This window comes from Pleurodeles waltl, chromosome 4_1 (genome assembly GCF_031143425.1).
Source record: "Pleurodeles waltl isolate 20211129_DDA chromosome 4_1, aPleWal1.hap1.20221129, whole genome shotgun sequence".
In the NCBI taxonomy this organism is placed as follows: Eukaryota; Metazoa; Chordata; class Amphibia; order Caudata; family Salamandridae; genus Pleurodeles; species Pleurodeles waltl.
In genome coordinates this window covers 717,370,327-717,386,091 of record NC_090442.1, presented here as the reverse complement: position 1 = coordinate 717,386,091, position 15,765 = coordinate 717,370,327, and the positions used below count along the sequence as shown (strand labels likewise).

At 43.2% G+C, this 15,765-nt stretch overlaps 1 protein-coding gene across 2 annotated transcripts in view; it reads left to right on the top strand.

The window, feature by feature from the left end:
- PODXL (podocalyxin like) overlaps positions 1-15,765 on the top strand; it is a 198,022-nt gene that overhangs the window by 158,443 nt on the left and 23,814 nt on the right. For both annotated transcript variants that reach the window (XM_069229310.1, XM_069229311.1), the window contains exon 6: positions 10,547-10,709. In XM_069229310.1, coding sequence (XP_069085411.1) covers positions 10,547-10,709 — 163 coding nt within the window. The remainder of the gene's footprint in view (positions 1-10,546; positions 10,710-15,765) is intronic.

The following is a 15,765-nucleotide window of genomic DNA, read 5'->3' as shown; positions in this document are numbered from 1 at the left end:
TATATAGTCATACAATCAATCTTGCCAAAAAAACACTTACATCCTTAGTGACACTCTAAAGCAAGACATCTGCCACATCTAAATAATGCCCTAAACATTTAAGCTACAGCTATTCTCATAGTAATAATTATCAGACACACATTACTTCTCTTCTATACACATATCCTTATTGAAAGTGGACTGTACAACCTCATGCAATTGCCTATATCCCTTTATCTTACTAGTTATTTCAGTCTACATCACCGCAACACCCATAAAGTATGTACACGTTTTGCAAAATTAGAATATTGACTGTGCTCTTCAAGTGAAATTTTTGTCTCCTCCCCCGATAAACACATTTTCCCACCCTCAAAGCGCTCCCTATAGTCGGGTTTCCTTTCAGATAGAGGTGCTTATCTTGGCGTATCACTCCTTCCCTTCAGCCCTCAATCAGTTGACATGCTTCTTGCATCTCCTACAGGCAACAGAGAAATGGTTGGCTTAGCGCATCATGTCCGAGTACATCTTCGAGAAGATAACCCTTGGCTCCATTCCTCTTGCGCCTATTTTATCTCCTAGCTTGTTGATGTGGGAACCCGTGGTCTGATGGCAGAGATGCTAGAGCGGCAACAAATTATTGTTCATCGGGACAGCCGGTTGTCTGCCCCCATTTTGCAACTGTCTTCATTGCAGAACTTCGTTTTTGTGTATTTCAAGAAATTGCTTTCTCACCTTCTGTGATGAAATTGTATTCACTTGTTGAAATCTTGTGAAAGGAAAGTATGTTTCAATTGGCTGTTTACATACGTCATTTCAATTATCCTCAAACGGTGCAGTAAAGCTCTTTCCAGTTCGAAAGAGAGAAAGACAGCAAAAAGAGACTGATGTAAAGGAAGTGTGTGCGCAAGCATGCACGCCAGAAACCCCACAATTGCCCACATCAGAACCTCTCCTCTCCCTGTTGTGTGCACCCACTGCGCACGGACTGGAATTCGGGTGCCTTGATGGAGATTCTACGTCCTCTATAACTCTAGATCACATGGAAGTTACTTGACATCTTGTTTGTGTGGATGCCGTTGGTGCATGGATAGTTCACGGACCCAAGTATCAGTTTAAGAGCTTACGTTACTGAGGTATGGTCACTCTGATTCGCTCACATAGCCAATCAAGCCTGATTATTGAGGTTGTATGTTCACGGCCTCACAAATATTGCAGACGTACCCATGCTAAAAGCTGCCGAAGGCTCTTGGGGTCAGGCTTAGTGACTTCCAGACGACAAGACCCACTGAGTTCCTGCAAAGCATAGCCCCTGCTTTGTCGTCCCCTGCTGAACCGTGTATTGATCCAGTGATGAGGAGTGTGGTAGATTTGTTGCACTGTAAATTCACATGCAAATGTTGCAGGCAAATATTGCTACTCTGATGGAAATGTGGCCTGTGCCATGCAGTTATGAGTTAATCCCCATGGAATGGGGAATTAGCATATGGGGTTGGCTTTTCCAGCTGTAAACCTGCACAGAATTCCGAATTGTGTGGGGTTTAACACATACATTTACCACTTGCACCAAGCATGTGGTAAATATATGCTGCTGTTAGAAGAAATAAAATGAGTTTGTGACTTGGCTGCCGTCTGACCTGTTTTCAAGGTCACGGACATGGCTCCTTTATGAGTTGCACTTGTGATTTAAGTGACGCCACTGTAGTGTGCAGTTGTTGTTCTGCGGTTTCCACTGAATCCATTCGGGATTCCATAGCCTTTACCCGGTTGTTCATGGACAACAAGTCCTTCCTTACTTTAAGATTTTGCTTTCTCTGTCCGCATCGTTGCTAGTTCTGTAGCATGAGTGCTTTCACAGCCAGCTTTGAGTTTCACAAGACAGTCTTTTAAGTCCTTCTTGGACAAAGGGGACATAGTGAGTAGCGAAAACATGTTCACATCTGATCCGGCTGCCATGTTAGTATGACATCTACTCAAGAACTTGATGATTGCTCCACTTCCTGTGTGCGTGGACGAGTTGGCCACGAACTGGTTCGGAAGCTCACACACACATTGGCAACTGCCTTCCACCCCAGTGATATGGTGGGGTCTCTCTCTTTAACGCTACCATGCAGATGTTTACCAACCCATGCTGTATATTATCTGGTGAAGCATCACTGCCATGTATAGGGACCCAAGCATCTCACAGGCCCACAAGAACAGAAGAGGGGACAGAAGGGCCAGGAAGGACTCACTGGGCCTAGGTAAGTTCGTGCCACAGCCTCACCTAAAAAGTATTACAAGATGTTCTTCTTTGGCGCCACTTGCCTCATCTCCTGCCAGCACTAAACTTCAGCATCGTCACTTTTCTGAGCATCAGTGTATCCTCATGTACTGCCCCCCCCCCACCAGAGCTGTGTTTGTCTGCTCCATCAGATATGCATGTTAGGTTCAGTGTTCAGTGAGCCTCTTACCCGGGGGCATTGCGTTGCTTTAATCATGCCAGCGCCGCCATCTTGTCCTGGGTCCGTGGGCACCCGCCTGAGTGCCACTACGGTTTAATGCAAGGAAGTGGCCTCTGTGGTGTTCGTCGACCCCCCTGTCATCAGCGACCATTTCTAGGAGAGGAATGATGGCTTTAGGGTCCATGAAGCTACTGGCTAGGGACCTGTCTCCCTCGTGGCAGGGCTCAGAGCATCGTGCTGAGGGCTTGGGTTCTGCCACCCTAACCTGACGTCCCCATGCTTAGATGTGTTTAAATCGATTTACCTGATCTTGTGTTTTGAAATTAAATTGTAGACATTCCTAGTGAAAAATGTGCTCACTCACGACTGTCTGTGGCTTCAGATTATGGTGAAGTCCTTTGACGAAGGACGGTGTGTGCTGTGTGGACGACCATAGCGCGTTGCTTCTCTAGAGCGCAGTGCGGGGGATTTTTTCTCATTTTTAGATTACCTAATATCTCAATTTGTTTGATACCTACCACACATTTCTTTAATGCCTCCCTTCCTTGGTGCTTCATCTCAAAATGACGCTTGCTGCATGAAATACGGAGTTTGCATTAAATAATTCCAATGTAAGACAGGTGGATCCCGACAAGGAAAACGCTGAGATTCCAAAGTAAGCAGCGGAAGTACCAATGACCTTCTCCCGGGTGGCAGGTGTTTGGTACATGAAACATGAACTCTGACGTCAGCTCTGTTAAGGGCATGGTGCAGCTCCCACCTCTAGTTCACCTCATTTAAGGAAGCCTGCACATGAATGGTTCCTTTACTGTCAAACACGCGCTAATGCCCGTCTCCTTAGACTATCGTTTCACTTTTCCCCCCGTTACTTCTTGTCTATGAATGATTTTTTTTTTAGAGTCTGGACTCTGTTTCTAAATAAGGCGCTTTTCTATTATGATAGTTTGGCGGGGCTAAAGGGTACACTCGAGATTTCCATCATTCTGGTTCGCAGAGACAGTCAGCGCCACCAGAAACACTAACATATATAAAGCATTGCTGGAATAGTACAACTTTCTGCTAATTGCTGTACTAAAAGGATACATTTCCCGGGCAGTCTATGCACAGTGCTTAATTTGAGCCAGGGGTCACAGGTGGTGCCCACTGAACTCATTCTTCGAGGCCAACACTTATTTTCCCTCATCAGCCTTTGCCCCAGAGCAGGAGAGGTTATAACAACGGGGGTAAAGATGGAGAAAAAGACAGAAATACTGTGACACAGGGAGAAAGCAGGAACTTGCAAGAGTGAGATAAAGAGGCTGTGAGTGTCTGATGGATGAAAGAGGCAACAGGGTGTTTCAAGACTACACAGTCTTGCTATTCAGCACTCCATCCTCCGATAGCGCCCGCCGCAGGCTTCTCAGCGGAACTCTGAGCCCCTGATACTCATTCTTCTACAATTAAGCAGTATCAATGCACCGCACAGTCTTAAAGCATTACAGCCCGGTCAAGCGTACTGAAAAGCCGAGCTATGCGGAGCTACGGTAAGTGAGTAGGAGGTTGTGTGTGTAGATTTTCATGAATTCGATTTTTTTGCAACTTGTTATAGTGAATAGTTGTTTTAATGTCCATTTACTCCATATATCAAAAATGTGTGGAAGAAAAATAAAATGGCTCATCAGGAGATCCCTAGTTAAGGAAGCTGTACCATGGGGCTAGTAACAGACAGGATGAAGCTACATTGCAATAGCCCAGTAAAGTATTTGGGGTCTCCACTGAAGGCCAATGGCCATAATACGAGCCTGACTCTCTCCAGGTCTCTGCAATTGCACTTGACAGTAGCTGGCACTTTTATATTATCAACTGGACGGCCATGGTTGCTCATCCCCACTTGCGAGATGCCAGTTCCAAGGTGGAAGTTAGTTGTACTACGACTGACTCTCAGAGGTCAATGTCTAGCAGGGAAACTCACAGCCAGAGTCCAAGATGAACCCTATGAGAGACACATTAACGGCCATATGTACGAACATTTTTTCCCATAGACACAGAATGGGTAAAATCCTTTGCTACATCTGGCCCTAAGAACCGAATAACGGTTTGACAAGAAGCAATAACGACTGTAGAATGCTTGATTTGTGTCCCAGAGCACTTTAAACAATTAGTGTCCGTTGACTGATGAAATAAAACAGTTAGTGCGAATAAAGTTCACAACACTACAACAATTGTGGCGACGCAATGGAAATATGAACACAACTGCTATGTTGAAGAAATGCTGTAAGAAAGTGCAAACGTACAAACATCTTCTTAAAAACAAACATGTATACAAAGAAAAACAAGGGTAAAATGTATTTAAAACCTTAAAAAATAAATGCCAAAGGCATTTGGTGCTGCATCTCAAAGTATCAGGTACTGAAAGTCAGCTAAAAGCACGGTCGGTAGCGAAGAGCTAAGAGAGTTATACTGCAGTAAGAACAGAGGTACCACACGGTAAATACATGGTATATGGCCAGTCTCCTTCCAAGCCACCGACTGAACAAACAAGTATTACATTGCCGACAACTTGTAAACTGTCTGGAGGGCAGTACCTGACTACCTGATAACATACATCCTGCAGCGCTATGCAGATGCAGGTTCTAACTTCAAGTGCCTGTATTCTCTGCTAATAAAAACAACCATTGGCAAAATCAATAGTTTTGGCTGTTGTTGTTCCCAAAGCAGCGAGGCATGCTCAATTTGTATTTCAGAAGTGGACGGTTGGCAGGAACAAGGGAGCTACCAGCCATGTTGAATGTCATCAGGGGCCCAGCGGCTAAAAGTGGTTGCCAGGGATGCTTGAGGCTTTTTACTGAAATAGCTAAAATTAGAGGAACAGCCTTTCTGCATTGCCATAAAGTAAATGTGTCTTGAGGTGAAAAAATATACAAAGTAGTTATTTTTTGTGTGCAATGCATGTATAACATAAAAAAATGAATGTGACAGTTGAGTGTATTTTTCAGATGTAAAATATTTAATCTTGCATTCCAATGGAAGCACTTCTTAGTTGACTGAAGGATACACCCAAACAGCCAGTAGCATGATGATGAGTCTAAAATACTCCCCTTGGCTAACCTGAGTGATCAACAGTGTCTCAAGCCAATTGGCTAAAAGGTGTTCACCCAAACAAGCCAATAGTTTGAAAGGGCTGCCCTACAACCCGCTCTCTGAGTATTAAATACAAGAGGCTGGTTTTGCGAGACTTAAATATGCCCCAGGTCAGAAAGTATCATTACCCCCTTGTGCAGTAAAGGGGTATTAAATCTGCCTGCAAACTACTGCAGGCAGCTCTATTGGATGCAAGTGGGAAAATGCCTTCACAACACTTGCTCTAGCAGGCCAGGGATGTTTGGATTAAAAAATATAATTCCCTTAGAATAGACAGGAGTATTCCTAAATCAGTAAAGGTTGTCAATTGTATGGAACATTAATAAGTAATTAGGAAATAAATGAACCAAGAAAACCCCCCTCCTATCATTTATTTCACGTTGGGGGCAAAGCCTCTCCTATTTCTCCCTCCAACTATGTGTGACATCATCATTTTACAGTATTCACCTGTGGACCCTATTTTCTTCCCCCAGCAGAATACTTTAATTTGTACACTGTGAACATTTCAAATACAGTTGACTGTGTAGATAACCTTAAATCATGTCAAAAATTAGCCAACTGATGGATTCTGAATAACCTGTTAAATACCTTTAGTGATTGCAGGTTCTCCTGCATTCTCAAACCCCTGCTGCAGAAGCTGCATTTATATATATATAAAAAAAAGAAAAGAAAATACTTTCTTTGGTTTCACATTTTATCTACACTGTTCTCGTCACAACAGCAGTATATCAGTTACTACTCTAGGTGTACTCACTCGCTCTCTAGCCTCTTGTGCTCCTCATCTTCCCCTCATCGTCAATGCTTATTTAATGCTGCTAAGTGTGCATGTGTCAAAGACTCTCTTAGGACAACACGTCTGGGTCAGAGGTTATGCTGAGAAGGAATCATGTCCTAGGAGTCAGGTACAAAGGTACAAACCGCTGGTCCTTTGCTGATTCCAAGGTGTTGTATTTATGGAAATTGCACAAGAAGGGTTCAACATCCAGGCATCATAGGTGGAAGGCAATGGCACAAACTCTATAGGAATGAGTATGTTCTTTCAGGTAGTGCTTTCCAAAGACTATGCTGTTAATGCTCAATTGTTCCCAAGCACGCCTATGAAATTCAAACGTGTGGAATCTCAGCCTGCCATTTTGAGACATTGTCCTCCAGGCTGTAAGAACTGTCGAGAAGGAATGGCCTTGAGATACATTTTGATGGATAGGAAGGAACATCTTGATGCCACAGATCTTGATTTTCAGTGTATTACCTTTATGCTGCAAAGTCAAGCACTATACATTAAATAAGCTCATGCCATCTGTGACACCTTCAGCCCTCCCTGGTATTTATTTACAGTATATGACGCACATTTTCATTTTCCCCTTTTCCGTACGAGCGCACGAATACCGTCATTCAGATTCTTCTCTGTGAACATCCAGGACTTGCTAGGAGAGCTACTTAGCCCACGTGCTATGCTGTTGGTGGAAATCTGGACTTTAGCAGCACAGGCAGCTTCTTGCATCCCTGTGCACCTGCAACATTAAGGGACCAGGTCTGCGTGCGTTTTTATGGCTGCTCTTAAATAGCAAATTATGTCACAGAGTTTAGCTAACTCACATCCCTTACCAAGTAGCATTGGCAAAGTCAATAGCCCTGCAGAAACTGTCACCCTTTTCCATGTTGTCAATGCCTATTTTGGTTTTTCATGATTTTTGCAAGACGTTATTGATGGAGGAGGTGCTGAAACCTTGCCAGTATTAAAACACAAACGCAGTTAGAAGAAACACTACTTTTTACCTCAAAAAGCACATGGCCATAGTAGTCCCTGCCACTGAAGGGAGCTACTTTATGTATGGATGTCCTCCTTGTAAAAGGGCAGGATGTTGTGTCTCACAGTGAATGGCCGAAGTGGGATGACCCATTCCTCCATGCTGTGTACTGCAGTGAGCCGAAGAAAAATGTGAATGACACAATAACAGACCAATGGATTAACTGGGTTGGCTGAAATCCCCTATACGTGTGTATATTTATATAATTGTACTTTAAAAAATGTCTCGGCTACCGCCAGCCCTAAAGGACAGCCAATGTGAGTGCATTACTGACAGACTGTTTTTTTTTTTGTTTTGTTTTTCTTTTTGCGATGACACGGTTAATTGGCACACTTCTTGGAAGACAAAAATAAGAACGAAAAAGACGTGAAGTTTGGATGAGGTCACGTAGAATGTTGTTATAACCTAGAAGTGGTGTAAGAATGTATTCAACACCTCACCAAACATATAATAAAGTGAATACAACAAGAAAAAACTAGCTGAGAATAGAAATTAGAGGGTATAACCTTGAGCAAGGTTAGTTAAAATGAACGATTCAAGGGTTTGATGGATAAATTCAGTGAATTGTAGGGAGGAAAGGTGATGACAGGCCTTAGGATCAGGCTATTAGCAGCAGTGACTAGAACAGCTGTGGGACCAAAGGACAGCGTGGTTGGTGGATACATCAAAGTAAATGAGGGAAGGAAATGCAATTAAAGTCCATCCTGCCCTACTTTATGTTCACAAACAAATCATGGATATCCATTAAAAGAAGTAGTTAAGATTCTTACATTAAGTTTGTCAGGGACACTTGCAGATCCTTCTGTCCCTGACTGTCCCGTCAAGTTGGGCATGCTCTCCCATTTAGTGTGTGCTGAATGTGGCACATCTGGCAAAAACTGGCAGATGTCCCGTCACTGCCCTATTTAGGATATGAACTTGAGAAATACAGGCTAAATTATTGCACTCTTAATAAGTATACAAACAACCTGTTAAATTCAGGTGTTTAGGTGCCGCTTACTCCATATTGTGCAGACATTTTAGATTTCAATAAGCGTACAGGCAAGGAGATGAGAAGGATGCACAGCTAGTGGCCTAGACTGCCTTCTAATGTCCCTTCGCAGTTTATAGACTGGGTGGAGACTGCGAGAGCACCCATGGAGCTGTTTGTGCTGCCCCCTCTCTACACTGTATCTAAGTATCGATGAGCATGGCTTTGTCTCATTCATTGCCTTTGAGTCTTTCACCGCTCCTCTAACCTCACTCAGGAAGTTAGTTCCACTGCAGTAGGGTGTAGATCAGAGGTTTGAATTCAAGTATGTCCGCTGAGCCTTTTATGCTTTGGAGTTTGATAAAAATACGTCATTGGGAGTAATACCTTCTATTGTGTAAAGGGTTTGAAGAGGAATGTAGGGCCTGGCTTTGGTAGTGCTTAACAGATGTATGTTTCCGTGCTTCATCACTGAGCAATTTTTGTTTTTGCCTCAGTTGTGCAATTCATTCTCCGGGAATCTGGGGGCACTAACCCCATCCTTTTTTTAATCCTATCTTCTAGCCGCGCCTAGAGAGAGTGAGCAAGCTTTAGTCTCCACAGTTACTCCAATGTTCTACACATAGTCACACTGATTGCTGTAGATCACAAGTGCAGTGGTCTTCCTTGGTACCACATATTGTGTAGTAGCTGAGATCCTACTCTCAGCAGTTGCAGAATCTACCCTCCAGCCATCTGCCTCCAGTGCCTGACCAGCACTTTAAAGACACAATACAGACACCGTACGTAAGCACCAAGACTTGCAGCTTCTACCAGAAATCATATTCTGACAACACTCAACTGTGCATAAACATCAATGATCAGAAGTGACCAATGTTTAGCAAGGGTGGACCTAGAAATTTTTGCGTTTATGGTATTGGGTTAACCCGCTACCTCAATCACGCTGTCGTGCAGCAGTTAGTGACCGACAGAGGTTTTTTATTCCTATTTTCATTTGGTTAAACATAACATGTAGGCATCAAGTAATGGTACCTAGAGAGCTACACCTTGTAGTATGAAGGGGCAGGGTAATGAGAGCGCTTCAACACAATCTTGTCCCCTTGATCAGTAATATTTCACAACTAATATAGCCTTAGAACCCGCCGTAGCGGGCTCTACCGGCTATTAAAGGCCCGCTCCCCGCGTTAAATGCCCGAGCCGAAGGCGAGGGCATTTAACAAGGGAGAGGGACTTTAATAGCCGGTAGAGCTCGCTACGGCGGGTTCTAAGGCTATTAGAACATTCTGCCACACAGGGCAGAATGTTCTATTAAAAAAAAAAAAAATTCACGGAGCCCGAGGGGATTTAAATCCCCTCGGGCTCTGTGAGGCTTTGTTCACAGCTGTTGCTGTGAACAAAGCGAACATTGGAATGTTGGCGCTGCGGGCTTTTACCGGCCAGTAAAAGCCCGCAGCACTCCATTGTTTTCAATGGAGCCTCCAGCATTCCAATGTTCTAATATAGCCTTAGAACCCGCCATAGCAGGCTCTACCGGCTATTAAAGGCCCGCTCCCGAGTTAAATGCCCGAGCCGAAGGCCTCCAGCATTCCAATGTTCTAATATACACTGTATACTCAGAGATCACAGTGAATATCAAGCTATAATTCGTTTACATTTATAAATCCATCTTAAAATATTTTTTAACATAAAAACACTTTTTTCACCAAAGTGTACATATGGGGAACTTCATTACAAAAAATCTTCAAAGTATGTTTACACTATCGCCCCTTTGCATCTTAATTCACTCCCCAGACTCTGTTTTACTAAATTCGTGTTTTCTTTGTGAAAACATAGATCTATTAGAGGTTATAAACGTAGTGCTAACTGTAATCTCCTTTCTTATCGGCGACACCACATTTCAACGGTTCATACGCTATTTGCTTCAGAACAAAACATATTTTCTCATTCACTAGTAAATTATAAGTACTGTGATCACACAATTCATGACATCTTTATTCTACAAGATACTAAAAACATTAGACTAAAATAAAGGAAAATAACATAATTCATCGGGCAGATAAGAATATATCTATCTCATTTCACAAGGAGATATTAAATTGCAATTTATATTCCATTGAGACTCGACAGTTTGTAGTGAATATAGAGGCGATGGGCGATATTCTCTTTTAGAGATATTGTCTTAATGAGAGCATTTGTGTAAAGCTCACCTTGCATTTGTGTTTTAACAGAATGACAACATACCTGTGGATCAGACAAAGTTACTCACCATACTCTGCGAGACAGTGAAGCCCGGGTTCAAGTTCAGTGAAAACAAAGACAACTGCACCGTGCAACTGGGCTACAACAATGAGCAGCCACACAAGTTTGCAGTTTTGGCGGTCTCAGTTCAAAGTGAGTAATTTCTCTGTAATATGTACATTATAGTGGGAAGTTTGGTAAGTATCCATTTTCGTGGGTGTTACATGGTCTGTAGATTAAAAAAATTAGTACGAAAACATTGTCGTGCTTGTTAGCTAGACCTTTACTCGACCAGCTAGATGTCTGTGAATATCTGTTACTCAGTATGTCTGAAACAAATGTTATTTAAAAAAAACACATGAAACAGTATTATTATTAGCAAACAGATTGAGAGGCAACCAGTAGTTTCCGTCAGATAAAGTTACAAAGGAGTGGTAAGTGGCATGTATTTTTGTACACGTCTCTGTTATGCTTTAAGGCAATTTCTCAGCAATCTTAAAAATAATGATTTTGTGAAGATTTACGTGGACGAAATTAGAGGTCCTACAAAACACAGCTTGCCTCAAATAAATACATGCCAGAAAATATTGGAGAACTATAAACATAGTCCCAGTAGCTGACTTAATTAATTGAAGTAGTAAAAGCTATTCATGAAATGATGTCACCGAAAAGTGACAGCTATCGTTGTCCATTCTTGCCTATGCCAACCTTCTACTAGCAGATGACCCCTCCCCACTTGGCCGATGTCTTTAATCCTTGTGTTACACACCTTATGACCAAAGTCCATCCCCAATGGGTCTGCAATCTTTCCCAACTCTACCTTTCTCTTTGAGTCAGGGGCCTGTCTCACACAATTCCCCAGTGGGTTGTGTGTTTTGTACTCAACTGTGTTGTTTAGAGAACCATATGTTGAGCTTGGAATTTAGCAAAGGCTGAGTGCAGTTGTCAGTCTTTAGCTGTGAGACGAGAATCGTTAATAATCTCTACCTTCCCCATAGTTTAGGGGTGCTAGTGTGAGCACCCAACGAACACTTTCTTTCCCTACAATAAATATTATGCTGCAATATTTTGTGATCGAAGCACAGCACTTGGCTCTGTGCAGATCAGTGTGAGTCATTATCCACCAAGGGTGAAATCCCAAAGGGCTCTCTCTGATTCCTTCAACAATGTTTAGCGGTTCCTTCCAAGAAATACAAATCCCGACCGTACAACAAAACCACAATTTTGTGGTGAGCTATACAGAAGACCACAATTTTGTGAGATGCCATTGCACCACTTTGAGGTTTGCATACTTAAGTGAACTGTATTAACACTAGGCCACAATTTGGTAGTGTGCGACACCAATACACAAAATACACCATTGTGTTGTCAGTTACACCAGCGATGAAGCAATTATGTTGCCAAAGGCCATAACAAAGCCTCAAGACAACCTTTTGGTATTACCTCGATATTTCTTAATTAACACTACAAAGTAAAATAATTTAGTGTAAAAATGGAAATGAAGTACATTCACAATTTTGTCCCCTGGGCATGGCCATTGGGCATAGTGGCATGTAGGGGGGCCCAAATCAGGCCCCCCTTATTCCACTTAAAAAAACGTAAAAAAATACGTACCTGAACTTACCTTTACTTCCCTGGATGGGTCCCCCCATCCATGGGTGTCCTCCAGGGGTGGGCGAGGGTGGCAGGGGGTATCCCTGGGGGCGGGGAGGGCACCTCTGGACTCCTTCCGAGCCCACAGGTCCCTTAACGCCTGCCCTGACCCAGGTGTTAAAAAACGGCGCCCATCAGGCTGTGTGCCGTTTTTTAAGGCCCACCCCCTCCTGTGCGTCAAAATGACGCTGGGGGATAAATAAGGCGCACAGGCCTTAAAGTCATTTTTTGGAAGGGAACGCCTACCTTGCATATCATTAACGCAAGGCAGTTTCCCGCTTCCAAAAAATGACGCACATGGTGGAATTTTGACGTCCGCGGGGTCCGGCATCAAAGTTTAAATATGGGGCAGTGTTTGCGCCGAATGTGCATCAAAATGTTTTAAAGCACATTTGGCGCAAACAGAGTATAAATATGCCCCAAGCTTTTTATAGGTAGCCAGGACCGGACTAGGAACCCAAAGCAGCCCTGGCAACACTGTCGGACCCGCCACCCAGGAGGGTGGGGTGTGGGGAGGGGTTCAGGTGTGAAGAACTGCTTCTTTTGTTACTGCAGGCCCTTATAGCAGCACCACTGCAAAACCGACTCCCAGTAACCAAACCGGCCTCCACTGCTGTAAAACCAGCCCCCACCCTTCCAGCCTTCTGGGGAAATGCCCGATGCCCACTATGGTCAGTCTGGCCCTGTAGGTAGCGGTGCCATCCTCAAAGGTTACCATTTTGCACCAACTGTGAAGGGCACACATCATCTTTCCCACAAAATCTAATATTAAATTTCAGTGGTTCATGGGTCTAAGCCACATCAAACTGCTCCATTGAGGGAGCTCCTGAACCACTGGGCCTGGCTAGAAGGTCTCTTGCCACAAAATCCAGGAGTTCTCCAAGGAGTCCAAGGAGAAAAGAGATTGGAGGCAGTCGCTTTCACCAAGGCTATCAACTTTAGCTCTGAATTGGGATACACCAATGAATATAGGAAAAGGTTTTGTGTTATATGAATAAAGAGATTTAAACCATAAATGGTGACACAACCAATTTTCGTAGCCAACCAGGCTTTCTGACGGGAATGAAATGAAAAAGAACCTGCAAGAGCGAGATAAAGAGGCAAGGAGTGACTGGTGGTGGATTAAAGAGGTATGAGATGGAATCAAGACTAGGCAGTCTTGGCATTCAGCTCCCCAACCTTCAATAGTGACGGCCAGGGGCTTTTAGGCACAGCTTTGAGCCCCCCTTCCTTATTCGTTTAGAAATCAAACACTGGCAGTGTGTCGAGTATTAGCGATTTACATGCTGTACAAGCATGCCATCTAGTGGTTGAAATCAGAAAGTACAACTTATCTTATACCATTTATGAGGAGGTTAAAAACCTGTTTTGGGGCACTCTCTTTCCCTGTATAATTGCTTTGAACGTACTTTCTTAACGTGGAGTTATTACCTCACTATCCATATTTTTCTTTGTCCAAACGCAATAGCAAAACTTTTGGTTTTATAAAATGAAATTAAAATCAAATATTGTTTTGGATTAAAACGATATTTGGAGTGGGCCCAACTTCATGTCCTACTTCGCTTCATGAGGAAGAGTACTGCTTCACAAACTATGCATAGTATGTGAGCATAGGACAGAGACTGGGAGGTGTATGAAAGAAGTCACTCACCTATAACAATGATTTTGCATCTTAATTTACCTATAATTTTAACATGTGTCCACATAGGGTTGCAGGGGACAAACAGATACCATAGCTCACTTACAAATATATAATTCACAGCTACAGCAAAAGGAATGTCCAAACAACCATATTTGAATAATCTCGTCATAATGGCTCTGTTTTAAATCACAGTCATGTTCGAGAACAAAAAGATTTAGAATAGCAAACTTAGGGCCAGGTTTATACTTTTCACGCAAAACTGCATTAGCGCAGGTTTGCATGAAAAAGTATAGCGCCAGCTAGCACAATTCCAAGACGCCGGCCGGGCTCCATGTTTATGGAATAATGTCCTTGGAAAGGACGTTAACAGGGTGGGGGAGGCGTAGGGGAAACCGGGGTTTGTGCGCTGAAGAACGGCGCTACACTGTTTAGAGGCAGAAAAATTGCCTCTAAGCAGTGTAGCGACATTTTCTAAGTAAAGACAGGAGCCATGCCCACCACCCCAATGGCCATGCCCAGGGGACAAATGCCAATGGGGCCAGCGCCTTGCAGGTGGCCCCAAGTCAGGGCCCCCGAGTGGGGTTATATAAAAAAACATATACTTACCAGGAAATACTTGGGATAGGTTCCCCATCCTCTGGTGTCCCTCTGGTGTGGGCGGGGGTGTCTCAGGGGCCAGGGAAGGGCACTTGTGGGCACTTTTCATGGTCTCTGACCATGGAAATATGCCTACAGGGCCCCTAACGCCTGCCCACACCCAGGTGTTAAATAATGGCCCTAAGCAAGCTTAGCGCCATTATTTAAGGCCCCCGTCCTCCCCGTGCTGGATTTTAGCGCAGGGGGATAAATTTGGCGCACAGGCCAAATCGTCGTTTTCTGGACGGGAACGCCTGCCTTGCATCTCATTGACGCAAGGTAGGTTTTCACGTCCAGAAAACGACGTTAACTCCATAACTTTGGCGCTAGACGTGTTTAGCGCCAAAGTATAAATATGGAGTTAGATTTGTGCCAAATTAGGGTAACAAAATTACGCTAATTCAGCGCAAACTTAGTATAAATATGGGCGCTACTCTCAGTTTCCAACCACAACATGGCGGCATGTTAACAACTTTTTATTATATAATAGGTTGATGCAACAAAGTCACTCTTACAGGTAAGCAACTTATTTATTTTTAACGTCATTAAGATCATCTTTGCCTTTAACAGCGGTAATTGACAGACACCTACTGCAGTAGACAGTGGATTGCCCACATTCCATAAATTCCAAAAAGCAGTTGTGGGTCAGGCTTATACAGCCCACAGATTTATTCCTACGAGATACAGTTTTGGTTAGGGATTCTGACAGTTCGTACCAGCCTCAGCCCCAAATACAACAAATAACACACATTCTTTAACTATGTTGGCTGGAGGATACACATATCTCAAACTGTACCACCCAGGATTGGAATGCGCATTGCCCAGGACATTAAATGACATACTCCTATTATGTGGTATCAAACATTATACCAGGAAGGGGAGTTGTGGTCAATGCCATGTTTGTACATCAGATCGAATACCAACTGGTGAATGAATGTAAAAATAAATGTGTCCGTTTTCACTGTGTCTGCGAGCGCGTTTGTGTGCCAGTGTTTTGTAAATATTTGAGTTTTTGTGTTCCCCTGTTGCATGTTGCTAAACGCACATGACTTGAAAGCATATGTTTTATTACATCCTTTAAAGTGCAATTCATATCTAGAACTGACAACTGTGTTACTAGTTGACTGAGAATGCATTATCCAATTTCTATAAACTGTTTCGACTCTACGGTGCAGTGTGTAATATGTAGCATAAACATTTCAAACACAGTGAAGGCGGTACGAGTGTTTTATTCAAGTGTACATATTAAAATACATTGTAAAGAATGTTAAATGGCAT